This window comes from Opisthocomus hoazin, chromosome Z (assembly GCF_030867145.1).
Source record: "Opisthocomus hoazin isolate bOpiHoa1 chromosome Z, bOpiHoa1.hap1, whole genome shotgun sequence".
NCBI lineage: Eukaryota > Metazoa > Chordata > Aves > Opisthocomiformes > Opisthocomidae > Opisthocomus > Opisthocomus hoazin.
Genome location: NC_134454.1, coordinates 31,841,317 through 31,862,223, shown reverse-complemented (window position 1 = coordinate 31,862,223; position 20,907 = coordinate 31,841,317). Strand labels below are relative to the sequence as shown.

General features: G+C 44.0%; 1 protein-coding gene across 2 annotated transcripts in view; it reads left to right on the top strand.

The window, feature by feature from the left end:
* Positions 1-20,907, top strand: part of PLPPR1 (phospholipid phosphatase related 1) — a 144,092-nt gene that overhangs the window by 96,544 nt on the left and 26,641 nt on the right. For both annotated transcript variants that reach the window (XM_075411565.1, XM_075411564.1), the window contains exon 3: positions 8,052-8,240. In XM_075411565.1, the coding sequence (XP_075267680.1) occupies positions 8,052-8,240 (189 nt within the window). The remainder of the gene's footprint in view (positions 1-8,051; positions 8,241-20,907) is intronic.

The window sequence follows — 20,907 nt, the reverse complement described above, 5'->3', positions numbered from 1 at the left end:
ATTCTCATTTCTACACGGGCCCAGCTTCAAAAGCTTGTATGTGCTAATAACCCCTCTCTGCCTCCAAGCTGCTTTCCAGCTTGTGCCACCATGCTGACTGGACTTAAAAACTGCTGTAACAAAGGCATGTCTTGTAATTGGCTGCTCTCAGAACCAGCCGTGGCTTTTGTGTGCTGCAATTGCTTCAGAAAATTGATTTCAGAATCAGATTGCAAAGTCAGTTGTATCAGGTGAGGGAGAGAAAACACATCGGAAGAGGGGCAGCTTGGAAAGATCATTGGCTTTTGTGTTTATTCAGACAGTGTAAAATATATGGTTATTTGGCATAATGAAACTATTTGCTTGGAGTTATTTTACCATTAAGTGGAAGTCTGATATAGGTTATTTTTCTCACTGTCTCAAAGTAAAGTATTTTCTCATTACACATTCCTCTAGCTGATTTGTCTTTTTTTGGTAATACCTGCACAAAAGTAGATTATTTGCTGCATTCAGTCCCTTGGCGACCTAAAAGATTATGCAGTCGGCCAGATCCTTACCATCCATTAAAAATATTAATTTACTGTGGTCAGAGACTGGTAAGAGCCTTTACTGTCGGATGGGCTCTTTCTCTTTCTACAGACCTGGATATGCTACAGAAGTGTGAAAGTGAAACCTTTTAAGGCATGTTATTTGTGATAAAATGGTACAGAACAGATGCTTAACGAACTGCTAAGGCTGTAGAGGCTCAGGCTTTTGTTGATCCCTGAAGAGTTCACACTGCTAACTCCCATTAATGCTAATTAACCTACTACCCTCACACCTCAGTGTGAGAATAGGCCTATTAGATGCTAGCACATCTGGATCAGATGGACTTCTAATTAATGGTTGTCTCCGTCTTCTTTGTTATTTGTAAGGATAGGCTTGTCTGAGGGGGTGTTTAACATTTTCCTGACCACTTGAGCACTCTACAAAGTGAAAATGTAGACCCTTCTTATGTAGTCAGGGTTTCAGTATAGGCAATTTCAGAAGTCCTGAAAAAAATCCCAAAGACATACTGTGAAAAGCTTGTCAAAGTAATTGTTCTACATAAAATTATCATGTAATAATACAAATCCAGTGTTTTCCAGGTGCCTGTAATTCTTCTGCCAGTATTTGAAGGAAGTTTTCTTATTTAAGGAAACAAAATATGAGATGTTTTCTTTCTCTATTTGTGTCAGATACAAACACTAGAAGTAAGAAATCTATATCAAGTGAAGGATGATTTAGTCAGTGGGTATAATTTGGCCACACATAAATACAGACGACACAAAAAATTTTTGACCCCTGAACCAGCTTGAATTTCTGAGGCCTTATCCTTATCAGGATACTTCAGGAAATAGCCTCAGTAATTTTGAACAGAGGCTTGATCTGCTTTTAAACAAGTAAAAGTGGTCATGAAATTTAACAATCCATGTGATTTATTCAAATTTATTGTGCTTCTAACATCCCTTTGCTGCAGTGGCAAGACTGGAGTTCCCATCTCCAAGGAAAAACAGCCTTGCTTCTTTCGCAAAGAAAGACCTGGACCCATCCCTTGGCAAACACATTCTAGGACAGTATATTTCTGATATTATCCAGCAGACAGCAAAGACACACTTTTAAGAATTCCTTCCAGGAGTAATTTAGGAGTCCTACACCTAGGTAGCCTGTTTGTTTTCATGCCACACATATGCTATGACTGTTGGATACTCCAGTGTGTCTATTTCAAGAGTCATGCTCGCATCATCTAGCTCAAAAAAAACACACCAAAATTTTTCAGGCTTTGCATAACAGTTGGTCACCAGAGCTTATTCAGAGGGGGAGGTGGAAATGTGATTAAAATGGGTGGAACTGTGAGCCACAGTAGGTGTGTCAAGTGTTTTTGGTGCTCTGCTGATGAAATTGTGACAGTTTCAGTTCATGAAGTGAAACCTCCCACTGAAGCTTTCTGGAAACAAGTATCTGGTAACAAGGGTATCAATAGGTAACTATCTGCTAAGGAACACCTCATGCAAAATACTGTTTTGGTTTCTTTCAGAGGGAATAGAAGCTTTTTGTTGTCATTTGTGTGCAAGAACAATTTTCCAATTATCAGTCATGCACATTAAAGGCATTGTAAGATTTATTATCTGTAGCCTATGGGAAGGCTGATAAGCTGAAAGAATTCACCTGTTTATGTATAAATACCAGCAGTGTTCAGGGGTTTTCAAGTTCATTCATATGGATTTGCTTTATGATTTATGTAAGTGACAAAACACACAGCAAAAGGAGACTTTTGCAGTGCCCATATGACTGTCTCACAGGACATAGAGATTGTATGGCTAGACAGTACAGGAGAAATTTTTACAACCTCTTGCTTTTCTCCCTCGATTTCTTGCTCCTCTGTTAAGAGCCCTGGGGAATCTTCAGTATAGGCTGATCAAAAAGCTCTGCCTCCTAATGACTACTCTCTTTTAACATTAATCTCTGTCTTTTACAGATTTATGTCCCTTTCCCAAATGGAGCTGGCCTCTTGCTTTCTTGTTTGCGAAAGAGGGGCCTCTTTTTTGTGGGTAACAGTAAAAAAAAAAGGCAATTTTCCGATTGTTGTTAAGGGAACTGGGAAGTGGTTTGCGATGAATGAAGAGAGTGTATGCAGTCTGGGACTTTAGTGCCACTGTCTGGTATTGTAATAATTTTGTTTTGGATGTGCAGTGGTTGCTGAGTTATGCTGTCAGAGTATTGAGGTGAAAGGTGAAGGGGAGGATTTCTGAATTTAGCCCAGTAGCCCTGGGATTAGTGGAACTCAATTCTACTGCTTACTTCAAAGATTTTATTTCTTTAGAACCAGGACACAATCTTACACTAATGCATGATTAGTACCTGCACCAGACAATTGCCATCTGCCCACAGAAGATTGCAAGACTTCCGTAATATTTCTTGCACATTTAAAAAAGTGTTTTTTTGATTGCAGAGAACTCCCACAACTTAAAGAGGAGCAAGGAGGTACAGTGGTAGGAATGTTTGCAAGGATGGAATCAGTGTGGGCTTGTAGAGCAGTGCAGAATATAATGGTGTGGTGAGGGACAGGTGTTAAGTGCTACAGAATTAATCCATTTAAATAGCTTGCTTTGAGGAAAAAACACACACCAATTGTTCGAGTCCAGCTTGTCAAGCTTGCTCTAAAATCAAGCAGGAGTTTTTAAATGGGGCTGAGTCAGACATGTGATGTGTTTTCTTAACGCTATCATGAATGAGCTTCTGCAGAATCAGGACCTAAGCGTATATCATTGAGCTTTTTCATGTGAAGATTATTGACTAATCCAGAAAAATCTGGTCCAGAAGAAAGGTAAATCTTGGCTGTGCCACAGGCTCTACTGTGACCTAAGGGCAGTCATTTTATCTCCTCTGCTTTTGTCCCCTCTCTGTAAAATGGTGATAAGAGCATTTTCTTATCTTACAATGGAGTAGTGATGATTAAATACTAAGGATTATGACATGATTAAATACTGTGGTAATGGAGGCCATTAAGCACCTTAGACACTTCTATTCATTGGCTGCTTTTCTAAAGTGAATTATTGAGCATTTTTAATTTTTCCCGAATAAACTCAAGGAAATTAGTTGATAAGGATTAATAAATAAACCCTGCAAAATAGCAGTGTTAAACTGCGTTGTGTTTTCTGAATTATGTAACTGGATGTTTTGTGTCTTTATCTGAAGTCAGCCTACATGCTGTTCTTCACTGCTTCCTTCAATGACTGTAAACCTGGGAATAAGGAGAAAAGTCAAAGTTGTTATCTGCTACAGAGCAGCTATCTGTAGCTCTGACTATGGCTACAAAAATCAGGGATTTATGCATTTGTCACTTTAGGTCCTAGCTTTAGAAACTGAAGAATGTTAGAGGACTGACGTCGATTAAGGCATCTGTGACCAATAAATCAAAGCAAATGTTAGAGAATTCTTATGGTACCCATAACGGGAAATTGAACACATGTTTATGCTTAAATATAAAGAAAATATTAATGAATAGTGCACTGGGCAGGGTCCTGCCGCCAGAAGTGGTTCTACATGGAGTCTGCAAAGACGCATCAAGTAGCAGATTCCTTATATCCGCTAGCCCCAGCACCCATCCCGAGAGTGCCTGCATGGGGCATCTCAGCCCGGCTCTTGGTCCATCCCCCAGCCCAGTGCTGCTGCCCAAAGGTGGCCATTGTGCGCTCCCATTCTAGGATGGCCACAAGACAAAGCTGTGGCTCTTTCTTGTCACCAAGGGAAACTTCACTCCCTTGCAGGGTGTCGTTCTGTCTCTGGCACCCCTGCTTCCAGCCAGTTCAACCCCTGCTACTGTTGGGCCTGCTTGCCCTCCATGCCAGACCATTCACCAGTCACAAATTACCTCTGCTCAGCAATTACAATTAGAATTTATACTTCACAAACAAACAAAAAAACTCACTCATGCCACAATAAATACATTTGAAATGGTCACTGAGCGGAAGGGAAAGGAAAAAGGGTAGGGAAGGGAAAAAAAAAAAGTTCTCCATGCTTCTGTTTGCCTTTTGCCAAGAAGCTGCTTAGAGCAGTGAATAGTCAACATGAGGCACAGAAACATGTCACACCGATGTGGTCAGGTCTTCATTTCCTGTATGAGCAGCAAAAATTTTGTTCACATTTGTGGTAATAGCTGGACTGTCCTTTCTTTCATCTCTTGTCATCATGGGACTGTGGTGGGGTCTGTTGAGCTGGATTTTGAAGTCTTCTGGTTCCCTGAGATGGTGGGCATCAGCTATGGGATCTGACATTTTCACAATTCAAACCTCTTTTTACAGATAATACATTTTTTCTTTCTCAAAAGAACAAAACACAAAACTGAAGTGTGACCAGAACTGGGTTTATTATTGAGGTATCTGTGGTGTTGTAGATTGGTATTGACATAAATCAGACTATAGCTGTATTTTATATGCAGGGGGGGTTTTCAGGCAGTGCTGACACAGCATTTAGCACTGGGAAGGTCAAAGTCAGTTGTGTAACCACTGGCTAGAGACCATGTTTGGTTTAAATGAAATTTCCCTCCTGTATCAAAAACCACATTGTTTGAAAAGGTTTTTTTCCATATGGCACCCGAGGAAGGATATAAGTTCAGTACCTGCTTTGTCGCTTTTCTGGTAACAGGGGAAAACCCAGCTGTCTTCTGTTGTATCATCTCCTGTTCTCTCCCCTGTGTAAGCTGGCTGGGGCTAGCAACCTAAAGCATGTCTGGGGATGTATTTGGGATAGGAGGGGTGTGCCAGATTGCTTCGGACAGCCCTGGGCACATGAGGTGCTGGAACGGCGCTTAAATGCCTCTATATCCAGGCATCCTGTAATCTTGAACGTGCTTATCTGGGCATGTCAAGTAGAGCAGGGATAGCATCATTGCCTTCCTCTGATGTTAATTTATAAAATTGTGTTGCCCAGGGCTGATGAGGAGATCTATAGCTGCTCCAGGAGTTAAATTCATGTCGTCTAAGTCCCTAATTATAGGACTATGTTTGTTTATAGGGAATCCTACTGACTGATCCAGAATGCTGTAAAGGTCTCTGGGGAGTACACAAATGACAGCAATTAGCATTACATTTGTTAAAAAAAAAATTCCTTTTGGGCAGGTATGGGGTCTTGAAAATGTCAAGATAGACCATGAAAGTTGAAAAAAGTAAGTACTCTTTCAGCTACACATTTAAGAAATTGAATACTCTAGCATTTCCATCTAAAGCTATTACTATACTATCCAGACAAAATTACGTGAGGCAACGCATTTGTTCACACACCCTAAGAGGTAGATACTGCACAGGAAAAAAATATACAGACTAAATCTTTTGAGTTTCCAGCCCATTGCAGCTGTCTCCAGTGGTCACCGCAGGACATTGGAGAAGTGCGAGCAGGAAGCAGCAGAGAGGAGCTGCCCTGTACTGACCATACATAGTTGGGTCATCTGCAGTTCATTGTGGGGCAGTAGATTTCAGAGTTCTGGATCTTAAAGTTAGTGAATTGTCAGAAGGAAGCCAAAATCTTCAGAAAACAAGTGCTTGAGTAACTTTTTGTGTTGATGTATTACATTTATGCTGTAAATCAGGGTACGAGAAAGAGACAATATGCATATTTTGGGGAAATAATTATGTAGATTCCTGATTGCTTAAGCTTCTAAAAAGGGTCTGTGTTCTTTGTCTATATAAATTTCATTTTGTAGCATAATTCTGTAATCAGCAGAAGTTGACGTTTGAATCCATAGAGCTAATTGGTTGAGCTAAAAACACTAAGCAGTCCAGGCTGTGTTTTCCAGGAGTGGAGTTAATCTTTTTTTTTTAGAATCTGGCTACAAAATGATATTGTTAATTTTCAGGGTAAAAAATGGGGGAGGGTGCAGAATGTCTCAACTTTGGCCTGCTTAGGTCTATCTCACAGGTTGCTCTGGCAGGCTGTAGAGTCTTCATCCTGGGAGATACTCAAAATCTGCCTGGACATGGTCTTGGGCGATGGGCTCATGGTGTACGGTGTACCTGCTTGAGCAGAGGGTGTGGACCAGGCAACCTCCAGAGGTCCCTTCCAACCTCGACCACTCTGTGACTCTGTGTTCTTCTGCTTTCATCAGTGATTTATCTGATTTCATGTTTTGTTCTAATTTTAGTCCAATATCCACTCAGATATACAATGACTTTAATGGCTGTCTTGTGTGTCAGAGAATACATGCAAAGTTAGGCTAGAGGAACGCATGGATGGCTTGTAAGTGTATCTTTCAGATGAAGTTGCCAAAATTATCTTTTAAAGGTCTATTCTTACAATAATCTCACAGCAACACAGTTTTGATGCAGAGATCTTGGACACACAATACTAAAAACAAGCCGCTTTGAAGTTTCTTATTTCACTTTCTTTATTATTGTTGTTTTTTATGGTGTGGCAGGATAACTTGTATGTGTGACAACTCTTGTAATAGTGGCAGGAGGCACTTTTCTCTAAGAAGAGGATTCTGAGTCAGATCCTGTAATTGTCATAATCTCCAAATCAATAGTGCTATTTTTGTAAATGATGAGGATTGTGATGTGAGATTTTGTTTGTGGTCTGGCAGAGAGGGGACAAGAATGATGAATTACTATATCCGCTTAGTTTCATGAGGTGAGATTAGTGACAACCCTTGTGAGATTGCTTTGAGATGTGTTGTCAAAGCAGTGTGGGAAGCTGACACAGACACTGACAATAGCACATGCGCAGTAACTGTGGATGTATACAAAAAAACTTGATAGCTGAGGTTTTCCAGCCAGCCCATTTACCCAGAAATAAACTGCCAAAAAAGAGACAAAGAGGTCTCCTTGCGGTTTATATGTGTAAATATGAAGATCCAAACTCAAGCCAGAGCCTTTTTCAAAAGCAGTTGTGGTGGAGCGGGGAAGCCAGGCAGCGCACAGGAGCCACAACCAGTTGTTCGGGGAGTCAGGATTTCTGAGCAGACTTCTAAAGCTTAGCTCGTAAGCAGCGGCTCCAAGGAAAGGTGAGTGGCAGGAGGCCGACTTCCCTCTGGAGGAGTCTTCATCTGGGACACAGAGGTCTCTTCAGGATTAGCAGAGAGTGCGCATTCCCCAGCATGGGCTTGCAGCTGCAGTGGGGTAGCATTTTGGCTTTGGCTCGCTTCGTCCTTTCTAATAACCCTTTCCAGCTCCCTACTGCTGTGCTCAGGTTTTAGCTTGTCACTGCTGCTGGCTGCTGCAGTGCTGCCCCTCGTCCTGCTGGCTGTCATTGATCGTTGCTGCCGTTGACACTCACATGCTCTTTGATAAAGTAGCTGTCAAAGCTCCCGTCCGTCTAAACGCCGCGTTACAGACCCACTCCTATCTGAGACGTTCATTAGTGTCATTTGCCAAAAGGTTTATGTAACAGATGTGGCAAAGCGGACGCGCAGAAACACAAACACTCACACACCAGTACTGCAAGGGCTGTCAGGGTGATGGTACAGCGAGGGATGGTCTGCAGGAGTAGAGTAGCTCAAAGGCATAGCTGCATCTGTTAAAAAAACAACTAACAACTGTGTGACTATGCTGTATTTTCAGCTTGTCATCATGGCTGGGACTGTTCTGCTCGCCTACTACTTCGAGTGCACTGATACTTTTCAGGTGCATATCCAAGGTTTCTTCTGTCAGGATGGAAATTTGATGAAACCATACCCTGGAACAGAGGATGAGAGCTTCATTTCACCTCTTGTGCTCTACTGTGTGCTGGCATCAACTCCGACAGCTATTGTAAGTATAAGAAATTACGTGAATTCTCCATGACTGCTCCATAAGTAATAGCAATAGTCCTGTAATATCTTTGTCCCTTCTCTTTTCAGCTGTAATTGATTTACGCTTAGCCTGGTTTCTGTTTTGCCTTAGCCTAATGTGATCTTCATCAGTTATCTCCAGAAGTAATTATTCTGAGGTAATCACAGTGCATGATTGAGGGGTTGAGCTTGTTAAGCCTTTTACAATAGCTTGCTCGCTTGCTTCAGTGATTAGTTGTGAACTGCCTGGGCTCCAGAGGGGCTCTAATGCAAAGGTGATGTATTACCAGAAATTAAAAAAAAACAGGATAAAGCTGGAGTAAAACCTGGGTTGGACTTGCAGTGTATGCAGGATTATTTGCCGCTATATTAAAAGGACTGCTGAAGGGCTTTAAAGGGCTTAGATAAGCAGAAAGATGCTCAATACAAAGAAAAACATGAATGCTATTTCCTTTTTGTTTATAATTTCTTTATTTTTGGCAGTCACATCCACTTAACTTTTTTTTACCCAATCTTCTTTACTATCCAGCCAGTAAGCTGCAATGTAGCTGTTTTGAGCAGATGAAAATATTCAATTAGCTGAGTACGTAGAATTCCAAACAGATTATTGCAGTCACTGATTAGCCAAACTTTGTTTCCATTTTCTGTGCAGAAAGTTACAAATTTCAAAAACAGCCAGCTTTGATGCATTTGTAATTACATTGATAAATTGCTATCAGACTGTGTCTTTATGTACTTTGTTTTGTTTTCTTTCTTTCTCTTTATTTCTTTGGTATTTGTTTCTTAAATTAACTTTGCTTTGGATCTCTTTCAAAGGTTAACTAAAGCTGTATATGATTTATTTACCTGTGAAAGCTGAATACTGTACCGTAGTCCATTTTAAGTTTTGGTCTGCAGTAATTTTAGTGCATGAAACAGTGTAAGACAGTATGTGGTAAGAAATGTGAAAGGGATCTGCAGAAAAGGCTGTAGTTATTGGTACAGGACACTTTCTGAAAACAAGCAGGGGTTCTGAATTGGATTATGTCATGAATTTATGAAAACCCTCTGTAATAACAGTAGTTTTCTCCGCATTGAAACTCAGTTGAATGTTAAGACTTTCATTTTACTTTGTGCTGCAGTGAGAGATGATTTGCAAATGAAAAAATAAATACTACATTCTCCAACTTTAGCCCCATATACTTAGTGCCATTGTTTAGGGAAGTAACTTTCACAGGTGTGTTTGTAAAGGGAGATTGAGTTTCACTATTGTGCCTTGATGCTGTAATAATTAAGTTAGTGGGAGGTTTGTACCTTGATTCAGTGATATGGCATTGGGTGGGTAAGCGGTAATAAGAATTTTGCTCTTTACTTGGATTTTCTGTTTAAATCCTTGTTCTGGCAAAGTTTGCGGCAAACCTTTCAGGTTTTGCTCCACTGGATCAGCATTTTCGTTCCTTTCAGTGACTGAAGAAGTTTTTTCTACTTACTCTTGTTTATGAAAAGCTAAATTGGAGTCTTCTTCGGGAAGTGAACAATGCTGGTTTTGTAGTTTCCATAGCCCATGTTAAACAGAAGGAATGAAAGACTTTAATGAATATCAAATAAAGTTTTTAGGTGCTGAAGAGACCTCCAGCTTAGTGCTGTGTGGAGCTGATGTGGCTATCTCATACAATACAAGCTCTGCAGAAATGCTAGCCTGAGTGCAGCAGTGCAGTAATCACCCTAGATTATTTGATCCAGTGCTGGACATAAGCTAGTCAGCTCTTCTTCTGGGGTTATGCTGTGCCATTGCATTGACTACCCTGCTTCCGCTGGAAAAGGGACTGGTCAGGCACAGCACAAGGCTCTTTGCACTGTGCTTCATTGTGATCTTTGCATACAACCTCAAGGAGACAATAGATCAAACTTTCCTGGGAAAACATTTTTCTTTTTGTTTTCGATGTAGTATGTAGTCATACATAATTTAATGCTTTATTTGCATTATTTGAATTATCGTATTGTATTATTAATACATTATTTAATTATTTAATGTATTTTTTATTTTAATGTATCTTAATATATTTTACTTAGCATTGGGCTCATTACAGAATCACAGAATTGTGGAGGTTGGAAGGGACCTCTGGAGATTATTCAGTCCAGCCCACCTGCCAAATCAGGGTCACCCAGAGCAGGCTGCACAGGACCTCATCCAGGCAGGTTTTGGAGATCTCCAGAGAAGGAGACTGCACAACCTCCCTGGGCAGCCTGTTCCAGTGCTCCGTCACCCTCAGAGTGAAGAAGTTCTTCCTCATGTTCAGATGGAACTTCTTGCGCTTCAGTTTGTGCCCGTTGCCCCTTGTCCTGTCACTGGGCACCACTGAAAAGAGTCTGGCCCTGTCCTCTTGACACCCACCCTTCAGATATTTATATGCATTGATAAGGTCCCCTCTCAGCCTTCTCTTCTTCAGGCTGAACAAGCCCAGCTCCCTCAGCCTTTCCTTACAGGAGACATGCTCCAGTCCACTCATCATCTTCACAGACCTTGTCAACCAGAGCATGTGTCAGAGGGATCTTTTTCTGTCCTCCTGACTGCTGCACAGCCCAATGTTTTTATGTGAGTAATTTCACTTTATTTCTCATTCTCATGTTTTTCTAAGAGACTTTCCTCTCCTTGCAGGCTTGTTTCAGACTTCTGCTTCAGCTAGTAGCTGACTCTGCAGACTGGTCATTACTAGAAAGCTAGTAAATGAGGCAGAAGGTGACCTCAGAGTGTCCCTAGACTCTGTCCTTTCATTGCACTGCTGATCAGACCACTTGGAGTGTGAGTATCCTCCGCTGTCTTCTGGTACCCGAATGGGTGATGCCTGTCGTTCAGACTGTCACACTCTGGGAAGAGATGCTTCATCCAGTTGAATGTCCCAGGGATTTCAGTGAGAGGAGCAAGTGCAGCCATTTCTATTTATACTGTGATGCTTGTAGTCTCAAAAAAAAAGCCAAACCCACAACCAAAAAAAACCCCACAAAGGAAAGAACCCACACAGCTGTGCTTTGTGGGAGGGAGCTCTGCGTGCATTCACTGTGGCTGAAGTTACAGCTTCACTCTTTACACTTTGCTCTCAGGAATAAACACTGACATCCCGCAGCTCCACTGTGAAGAAATGACTTTAGTCAAAGCTAATGCCAGTCCTGCCTTACGATTGCTTGTTTCTCCTCTGCAAGACACTTGTTGCTTCACTTTCTGACAGCCAATTCGTTGGTTTGGCTAAGAGGATTTACAGTAGCAAATCTGATTGCTGTGTGTTGCCTGCATATTGCTCCTGTCCTGACACTTAATGGCATGAGAGGAGTAATTTTTGCTAGACGGGATGGAACCCAGCAGCAACGAGGGAGCACTCATGGTACTAGTTCACAGTGTTTCTGGATCTTCGGAAAATAGTCTAGGAGTCAGTACAGGCTCCCTCGTCTGAGACACAAGAAGTGAAGTCCTGTGTGCACAGGTCTGGAGAGGACTCAAACCGCTGATTTCAGCCTACCTATGAAGCGTTATAATGCTTGCAAGCCAAAAGGGAGCATCTTTGTGAATTTAATGGAATATCTTTGTGTCTCAGTCATTTGGCTGAGACAGTGGCTATGGGGAAAATGAATGCATGTATTTTATTTCATCCCTGACAACACTTCTCAGAAGTGCTGTTGTGGGTTGGTACCACTGTGTACATTTCCCTGCACTTTTAATCACAAAATAAATGAGACCAACCTGTTCTTCTGCAGTTCTATTTGTTGTTCTTGAAACATGTGATGCCGCTGACTCCATTTAACCATTTTTTCTGCTACACTGAGCAGTTAATCATCACAAATCAGAATTACAAAAGTCTTTTAATGCTTCTACTGATAACCTCTTAGTCTCTGATCATGAAAGTTTCTTGCAAGGGGAGATGCCTGAATCTCATGATGACACTGTTAAATAAATGAAAGTCGTGTATGCTTGACTCCGTGCTGTGAAATGCATTTTTCTCCCAAATGTTCCACTGAGTATAGGCTTTCATTTGCCTTATTCATTTTTAATTTTCTGAGTGTGGTGGTATTAGCATTTTTGCAGCAAAGTAGTAGGATATGGTGAATTTAGTACTAAATTGCATCTACATAAAGAAAAATTTGTTTTTCTTTGTAAGAAAACAACATTTTATTTCAGATTTAGTGATTTTATGCCCCGAAACACACATCTTCAGAGTCAAGTAGTAAATTTTGCTGTCAGCACTGGTAGAAAAGGGAGATTCCTGAAATCTTGTCAGTTTTGGGTTGAATTTGTAGTTACCTGTAGGTTCTGGTGGCACAAAGAGCTTCATAAGATACTTGTGTTTTCATGTTCATCTCATGCAGTTGTTTCTAGTGCCTTTTTTTTATATTATTTTCTCAGAGACTTTCCCTTTCTTGCAAGCTGATTTCAGTTGCACTGACATTGTTGGTGGTTCGTTATTGAACAACTGCTATATTTTCAGTGTTCCTGTTGTCATGCTGAGATGGGTACAGGAATACTTTCAGCCTGTCCCACAGTAACGTCGAACCTATGGTTAAATCATTTTAATTTTTGCACACAGGAATGTGCCATCCTTGGCAGTCAAGGCAAGCACTTTGGTGCTGTACCTTCCAGCCAGTCTGAGGGCCAGGAGAGGAGAGTGAGAGGGAGAATATTTGTCTCCGTGGCCTTGCAAGAACAGCACAGAACTTTGGTCTTTGCCTTCACTGCATTTCAAAGGATCAGAAGTTTCCACCTGCCCCAGAACTGCTTTTTTTCTTGGGCTTCAGGTGGCCTACAACAACATGCCTGCACATTTGGATAGCTGACTTCTGCATTACAGAGCTTTAGACAGACAGCCCCCAATTTTGGTGGGTATGGGTACTTCAGGAAGGGTGAAATTAGCCAGAGAATAGTTGGGGTTTTTTTCGGAGTTGCAAACCATTTTCTGGAGGTAAAGGTAGCGTAAGTATTTTACTGAGCTGGTTTTCTGGTGGTAGAGAATGTAAAAATTAAGAACAGCTTGAAAGTTGAAGCACCAGAGCTTGAGTTCTATGATCAAAGGTTTGGTTAATTTAAAAGTGACCTCTCCCACAGCCTCATGTTATGCAGAGCCTGGGAGAAAGCATAATAGGTCAGTGCACACAGTCCATTCGAAAATATTGGAGCAGGTGGGGAGGCTAAAAAATCATAATTCTTTCAATTTTTGCCAGTGTGATAACTGAATCAAAATAATGTTTAAAGTGGAACAAGTTGCTTTGCACAAACAAAAAAATTTCAAGCCATTTCCTTAAAAGTATTCCTAGATGACTCCACCACATTCATTGGTGTCTTTCAACACTAGCTTTCCCGTTACAAAGTGATTTCAAACCACTCAGTTCCTCAGTCAGTACTAAACAACCCTTCAAGAGTTCAGAGCTGCTGCCTGCACTGCTCCGTCCATCGTGATTTGTCTGCCTGCCCGAGGAAAGCAGAGACTTAGGAAAGAGCCAGCTCACTGAAATGAATACTGAACAGCAGCAGAAAGCTTCAATGGCTCTGTTCTTTGTTTCCTCAAAGTGGGATGGAAGGTGCCACTACTGATCTCACCCAATCTTCAGTTTCTTTCCTTCCATGTCCAGGGAGGAGGTGGCAGCCTACATGTAATTCTTAAATGGCCAGGGGTATTAATTTGTCCAGAGGAGTATTTGTTTTCAGGTAATGTTGGAATCAGTCAAACCGAACTGGTCTGATCATTAATTAGAAAATGATCAGATGTTGATCAGACAACAGCGTTGATCAGATTTACCTGAAGCAGGACGAAACTGTTCAGACTTCTCTCTACAACTTGCACTTACCTCCCAAGCTTCAGAAGCGTCATTCCTTTAGATGGTTTTCCTCTTCTCTCTGCCACTTTGCTTCCTTGGCTTTGGCTTAGGGCAGCCATGTTATTACGGGGATTTACTTCCAGAAGGGAAGCCAGGGAATTTCTCCCTGTGTTGGCTGATTCGCCTGTGGGTGCTCAGCAGCAGATGCCAGGAAAAACAAGAGCATCTAATGTAGCTTGGAGCTCTGTTCCCAGATCTTTCAGGCAGAAGTCCCTGCGGTCTGCTGGTGACAGTGCTGCCAGAAAGCACAGACACCCGTGCTGCAGTCTCAGACCCGCCATGCTTCACCTCCGTGCTGGCACAGCAGGCTGGGTGGCCATGGGGGGGAGAGGTTGGTGTCAATGCCTGGAGTGTCCCCTTTTCCTCATCAAGGAAGGATGCATCCCTTTTCCAAGGAGGTGTGCCCCACATGGTGCTCACGTGGTCCTAGCTCTCAGGGCTGGCCTCCAGCTCAGCTTGGTCTCTAGAATGCGTTGAGAACAACTTTTTAAGCCAGGTAACTGACACATCCACACGGGGCTATGCAATACTGGACTTGATGCTCACCAATGCAAGTGAGCTCATCGGTGATGTCATGACTGGAGGCAGCTTGGGCTGCAGTGGTCACGCACTGGTGGAGTTCACAGTCCTGAGGGATACGGGAAATGTGAGGAAGATAGTCAGGACCCTAAACTTTAGGAAAGCCAACTTCCAGCTCTTCAAGGCGTTAGTCAGTAGGACCCCCTGGGAAATGGTCCTCAGGGACAGGAGGTCAGAACAGTGCTGGCAGATCTTTAAGGATGCTTTCCATAGAGCACAAGACTTCTCAGTCCCCAGGTGTAAGAAGACAGGCAAAGGGAAGAGACCAGCATGGCTGAGTCGAGACCTGCTGGTCAAACTAAAGGGCAAGAGGGAAATGCACAGGCAGTGGAAGCAGGGACAGGTATCTTGAGAAGAATACAGGGACACTGCCGGGTTCTGTAGGGATGAGGTCAGGAGGGCCAAGGTGCGGCTGGAGCTGAATTTGGCAAGGGATGCTAAGAATAACAAGGAGGGCTTCTACAGGTATGTCAACCAGAAAAGGAAGGTTAAAGAAAGCGTACCCCCTTGATGAGCAAGAATGCAAACCTCATGTCAACACAGGAGGAGCAGGGTGAGGTACTCAACAACTTTTTTACCGCAGTCTTCACTGGCAACGTCTCTTCTTGCCTCTCCTCAGTTTATGGACTGCAAGATAGGGTCCAGAGGGGCAAAGCCCTTCCCTCTCTAATGGAAGACCAGGTTCGGGACCACCTGTGGAACCTGAACATGCACAAGTCTATGGGACCTGGCAAGATGAATCCCAGAGTCCTGAGGGAATTGGCTGATGTCAGTGCCAAGCCACTCTCCGTGATATGTGAAAGGTCATGGCAGTCAGGTGAAGTCCCCGGTGACTGGAGGAAGGGAAACATTGTGCCCATTTTTAAACAGGATAGGAAGGAGGGACCTGGCAACTACGGACCTGTCAGCCTCACCTCTGTGCCTGGGAAAATTGTGGAACAGATCCTCCTAGAAGCTGTGCTAAGGCACATGGAGGCCAGGGAGGTGAGTCGAGACAGCCAGCATGGCTTCAGCAAGGGCAAGTCCTGCCTGACCAAGCTAGTGGCTTTCAATGATGGCGTGACTACATCAGTGGACAAGGGAAGAGCTATGGACGTTGATGTGCCCGGACTTCTGTAAAGCCTTCAACACAGTCCCTCACAACATCCGTCTCCCTAAACTGGAGAAATACGGATTTGATGGGTGGACTCTTCGGTGGCTAAGGAATTGGTTGGAAGGTCGCAGCCAGAGTGTGATGCTCAACAGCTCGATGGCCAAATGGATGCCAGTGACAAGTGATGTCCCTCAGGGGTCCATGGTGGCACCAGTGCTGTGTAACGTTTTCATCTAGGACTCAGACAGCAAGATCGAGTGCACCCTCAGCAAGTTTGCAGATGACACCAAGCTGAGTAGTGCAGCTGACAGACCAGAAGGATGGGATGCCATCCAGAGGGACCTGGATAAGCTTGAGAAGTGGGCCTATGTGAACCACATGAGATTTAACAGTGCCAAGTGCAAGGTCCTGCATCTGGGTCGGGGCAACCCCCGCTATCCATACAGGCTGGGGGATGAAGGGATTGAGAGCAGCCCTGCCGAGAAGGACTTGCGGGTGCTGGTGGATGAAAAGCTGGACATGAGCCACCAATTGTGCGCTCACAGCCCAGCAGGCCAACCATACCCTGGGCTGCATCCCCAGCAGTGTGGGCAGCAGGGTGAGGGAGGGAATTCTGCCCCTCTGCTCCGCTCTGTTGAGACCACCTCGGGAGTCCTGCGTCCAGCACTGGAGCCCTCAGCACAGGACAGACCTGGAGCTGTTGGAGTGGGGCCAGAGGAGGCCCCAGCAATGATCCGAGGGCTGGAACTCCTCTGCTGTGAGGAAAGGCTGGGAGAGTTGGGGCTGTTCAGCCTGGAGAAGAGAAGGCTCCGGGGAGACCTTACTGCAGCCTTCCAGTACCTAAGTGGGGCCTGCAGGAAAGATGGGGAAAATATTTTCAGCAGGGCTTGTTGCGAAAGGACAAGGAGTAACTGCTTTAAACTAGAGGAGGGTAGATTTAGACTAGACAGAAGGGAGAAATTTTTTTGTGATGAGGGTGCTGAAACACTGGCACAGATTGCCCCAAGAGGTGGTAGATGCCCCATCCCTGGAAACATTCAAGGCCAGGTTGGACGGGGCTCTGAGCAGCCTGATCGAGTTGAAGATGTCCCTGCTCACCTCTAAAGATGACCTCTAAAGGTCCCTTCCAACCCAAAGCATTCTAAGATTCTATGGTTCTGTGATTCTATGACTTTGTAGTGGTCCCAGTCACATGCCAGTTTCTGAGGAATATTGCAGAGCTGTGGGAAATTTCTTCTCTTTGTTAGAACTTCAGTATAATTATTTTAGAGAGTTTTATCACAGTAAAATGTTTTATTGAGCACAATGATAAGGCAATTGTGTTTCTTGGACAGGCTAGAATCCAAATTGTGGATTTTGGCCCTTTTGACTTGGCATAAAAGAAACCAATTTTCTTTTTCTAGAAAAGGACTTTTAACTGTTCTTTGCTGTTGTTTCCATTGAACAACAACAACAAAAAAGATAGCCAGAGTGAAATAATAAGTAATTGAATGCAGATCATGTTTTTGTCCTCAGAATATTATGGGTGAGCTGCCTTGGCAATGTTCAGCTGAAGACATTGCTTGATTTCCTCTTATAGTTATGCAAAATACAGCATTGATTCTCGTGGGCTAGATAAGACCTGTCTAAATGATGATGACAAAGATGAGAGTGTGAGAAGACACTCAGCTGATCCCTGGTCCTCATGACCAGCGATGGAACTGATGTTATCAGGGAAAACCTCTGGCCTCCCGGACAGGCTTGGGTCAGGGTCCTGGCTGCATATCACAGTAAGAAGTACTGTATCCTGGAGAGGGTGCCAAGGCAGACCTCAGTGACCGCTTGCCTCCTAAGTTGTCTTTTCTCAATATGAATGTTGCTTGGTGTTTGCCGCCTGGGTTTGGCTATGGAGTCTCAGCAGTGCAGTGTCAGTATTTGGCCCTGCAGGTAGCAGCTTGTATGGCAGATCAGTAACCCTCAGGGCCTAAGGCTAACTGGGAGGGAGGTCTAAGGAATTAAAAGAGCTAATAACACTAAGTGAAAGCCAATATGAGCCATGTTATTAGTGGAGACTGTAGAGAAGATGGAGACAGACTGTTCAGATCGTAAGAGGCAACCCTGCCATGGACACAAGCTGCAAGAAAAGAAACTGATTAAATATTAGGAAAAATCTTTGTACAATGACAGTAGTCAAACACTGAAACAGGGCCCTCCTCGAGGCTGTGGGATCTCCATTCTTGAAGACGTTCATAACGTGACCGCTCAAGGCTGTGATCTGTGCTGGCCCTGCTCTGAGTAGGTGTTGGACTGGGGTCCTCTGGAGCCCCCTTCACAGCTACATCCCTGTGTGATTCTGTGCCTCTCTGTTATTTTCTGCTGTTTAACTAATGACAGATGAATGGATCCATGAACTCCTGTGCAGAGCCTTAAGAGTGTCTCTCTACCAACAGGCAGCTGTGCCAATGCAGTGCTCAGATATACCATGATGCTTTTGACCCAATGCAAGTCAGTGTTGATGAAACACTTTGCAAAGGTCACCTTCTGGTGGACAGGCCTGCTTTTCCCAGGGAGAGGTGTGTGGGGTCATTCTGAAATTGGCTGATTGTGGTTGAAAGCTATAGTACCCCCATTTGCTTATATTCTCTGTTTCTGAGTGCTCTGCGCATAGCTTGTCTCACAGCCAGTGCCTTCCTTGTATCTGCTCCTCCCCTTGGCTCCTATTTGAATGCTGCAGACTTCATTAATTTAGTTCTTTCTATTTGTGGCATTAAAAATGCAGCCACACACATCCTTATAGAGGATTCAGGAAATGTCATCCAGCTTGCTGAAACCTGCCCAGAACTGAGAGTGGTGATGTCCCAGGACCCAAGTTCAGTTTTGTTTGCTGCCATTTTTGTGTGCAATAGCATTTCTCTGGATGCATTTTCCATGCAGAAGGTGTGTTAACAAGGATTGACTGTGTCACAAGGATGTTGTTAGAGTAAACAAGTTGAAAGATTAAAAAACTCACAGAAATCAAAAATAATGTAAACTTAATGCATAGAAAAGACAGAGAGATCCTGTCTGTACTTCACATAATTCATCCTAATATGGGATCTCCATCTTCTTGCTGTGATTGGAAATGCCATCAGTTGTACTTTTCCATGGGAAGCAGCAGAAGGTTGTTGTTTCACAGGGAGACTTCAGGCAGTCCCGGGCTGTGGGCACAGCTGTGCTTCCTGCACCTCTTCTGTGTGCCCTGGCTGACGCTCCTCCTCCTTTATCCATGTGGAATTGCAGCTGAAATGAAAACTGTCTGTCGCAACTTTCACGCAACCCCACTGTTCACTGAAAGTGTGAAAAAAAACAGAAAAAAATAGCGTTTTCCCATTTGTCGCCCCTGAGTGAGTGAGTGAATGAGAAGCAGGAGGGCTGCTCCTGTGCCACCTCTGCCAGCAGTGTCGTGGGACTGCGTGGAGGCAGTCAGGTCAGATCCCATCGGAGGAGGGTGGCAAGCAGTTTGACTGAGCTGCAGTGAATCTGTAGTGAGTTTTCAAAGGGAGGTGGAGAAAAAAGGACGCAAGGCTGGGGCAGCGTGACAGGTGATGAGCCAGTTTGTGCATAGGAGGAAACGGATTGTGGCACTGTGTGCACAGGAGTTTGAAGAAACGTGACTAAGGAGGAGGATTTTGGCTGCTAGCGTGGTAGTGGAGTGATGCAGGGATGAAATCCTCAGCTTTGTTAGAGGACTTGAATTGAGGTACAAAGCTAATGTCTTGAATGAGAGAAACTAGTGAAAGGAAGAAAACTCGTAAAGCTAGACCCATCCTTGGCTGTCTACACCATCAATAATTACTTTTATAAATAGAATATAACTCTTCAAGGCTTCCCCCCACTCTCACCCCACCGCACAGTTCCTGCAGGAGTGCTGCTCCGGGGTGCCACTCATCACAGAATCATAGAATCACAGAGTGCTTTGTGTTGGAAGGGACCATTAGAGGTCATCTAGCCCAACCACCCCTGCAGTGAGCAGGGACATCTTCAACCAGATCAGGTTGCTCAGAGCTCCATCCAGCCTGGCCTTGAACATTTCCAGGGATGGGGCCTCCATGACCTCTCTGGGCAATCTGTGCCAGTGTTTTACCACCCTCACTGTAAAAAATTTCTCCCTTATATCCAGTCTAAACCTACCCTTCAACCTTCCCACTTGTCACTGGCATCCATTTGGCCATCGAGCTGTTAACCACTGCCCCCTCTAGCTGCGACCTTCCAAGGCCACCTTGGAATTCCTTAGCCACCGAAGAGTCCACCCATCAAATCCGTATTTCTCCAGTTTAGGGAGACGGATGTTGTGAGGGACTGTGTTGAAGGCTTTACAGAAGTCCGGGCACATCAATGTCCATAGCTCTTCCCTTGTCCACTGATGTAGTCACGCCATCATTGAAAGCCACTAGCTTGGTCAGGCAGGACTTGCCCTTGCTGAAGCCATGCTGGCTGTCTCGACTCACCTCCCTGGCCTCCATGTGCCTTAGCACAGCTTCTAGGAGGATCTGTTCCACAATTTTCCCAGGCACAGAGGTGAGGCTGACAGGTCCGTAGTTGCCAGGTCCCTCCTTCCTATCCTGTTTAAAAATGGGCACAATGTTTCCCTTCCTCCAGTCACCGGGGACTTCACCTGACTGCCATGACCTTTCACATATCACGGAGAGTGGCTTGGCACTGACATCAGCCAATTCCCTCAGGACTCTGGGATTCATCTTGCCAGGTCCCATAGACTTGTGCATGTTCAGGTTCCACAGGTGGTCCCGAACCTGGTCTTCCATTAGAGAGGGAAGGACTTTGCCCCTCTGGACCCTGTCTTGCAGTCCATAAACTGAGGAGAGGCAAGAAGAGACGTTGCCAGTGAAGACTGCGGTAAAAAAGTTGTTGAGTACCTCACCCTGCTCCTCCTGTGTTGACATGAGGTTTGCATTCTTGCTCATCAAGGGGGTACGCTTTCTTTAACCTTCCTTTTCTGGTTGACATACCTGTAGAAGCCCTCCTTGTTATTCTTAGCATCCCTTGCCAAGTTCAGCTCAAGCCGCACCTTGGCCCTCCTGACCTCATCCCTACACAAGCGGGCAACCTTGCCTTGGTTGTAACCCAGATTCATTCCTGTATGATTTATCTTAGTTTA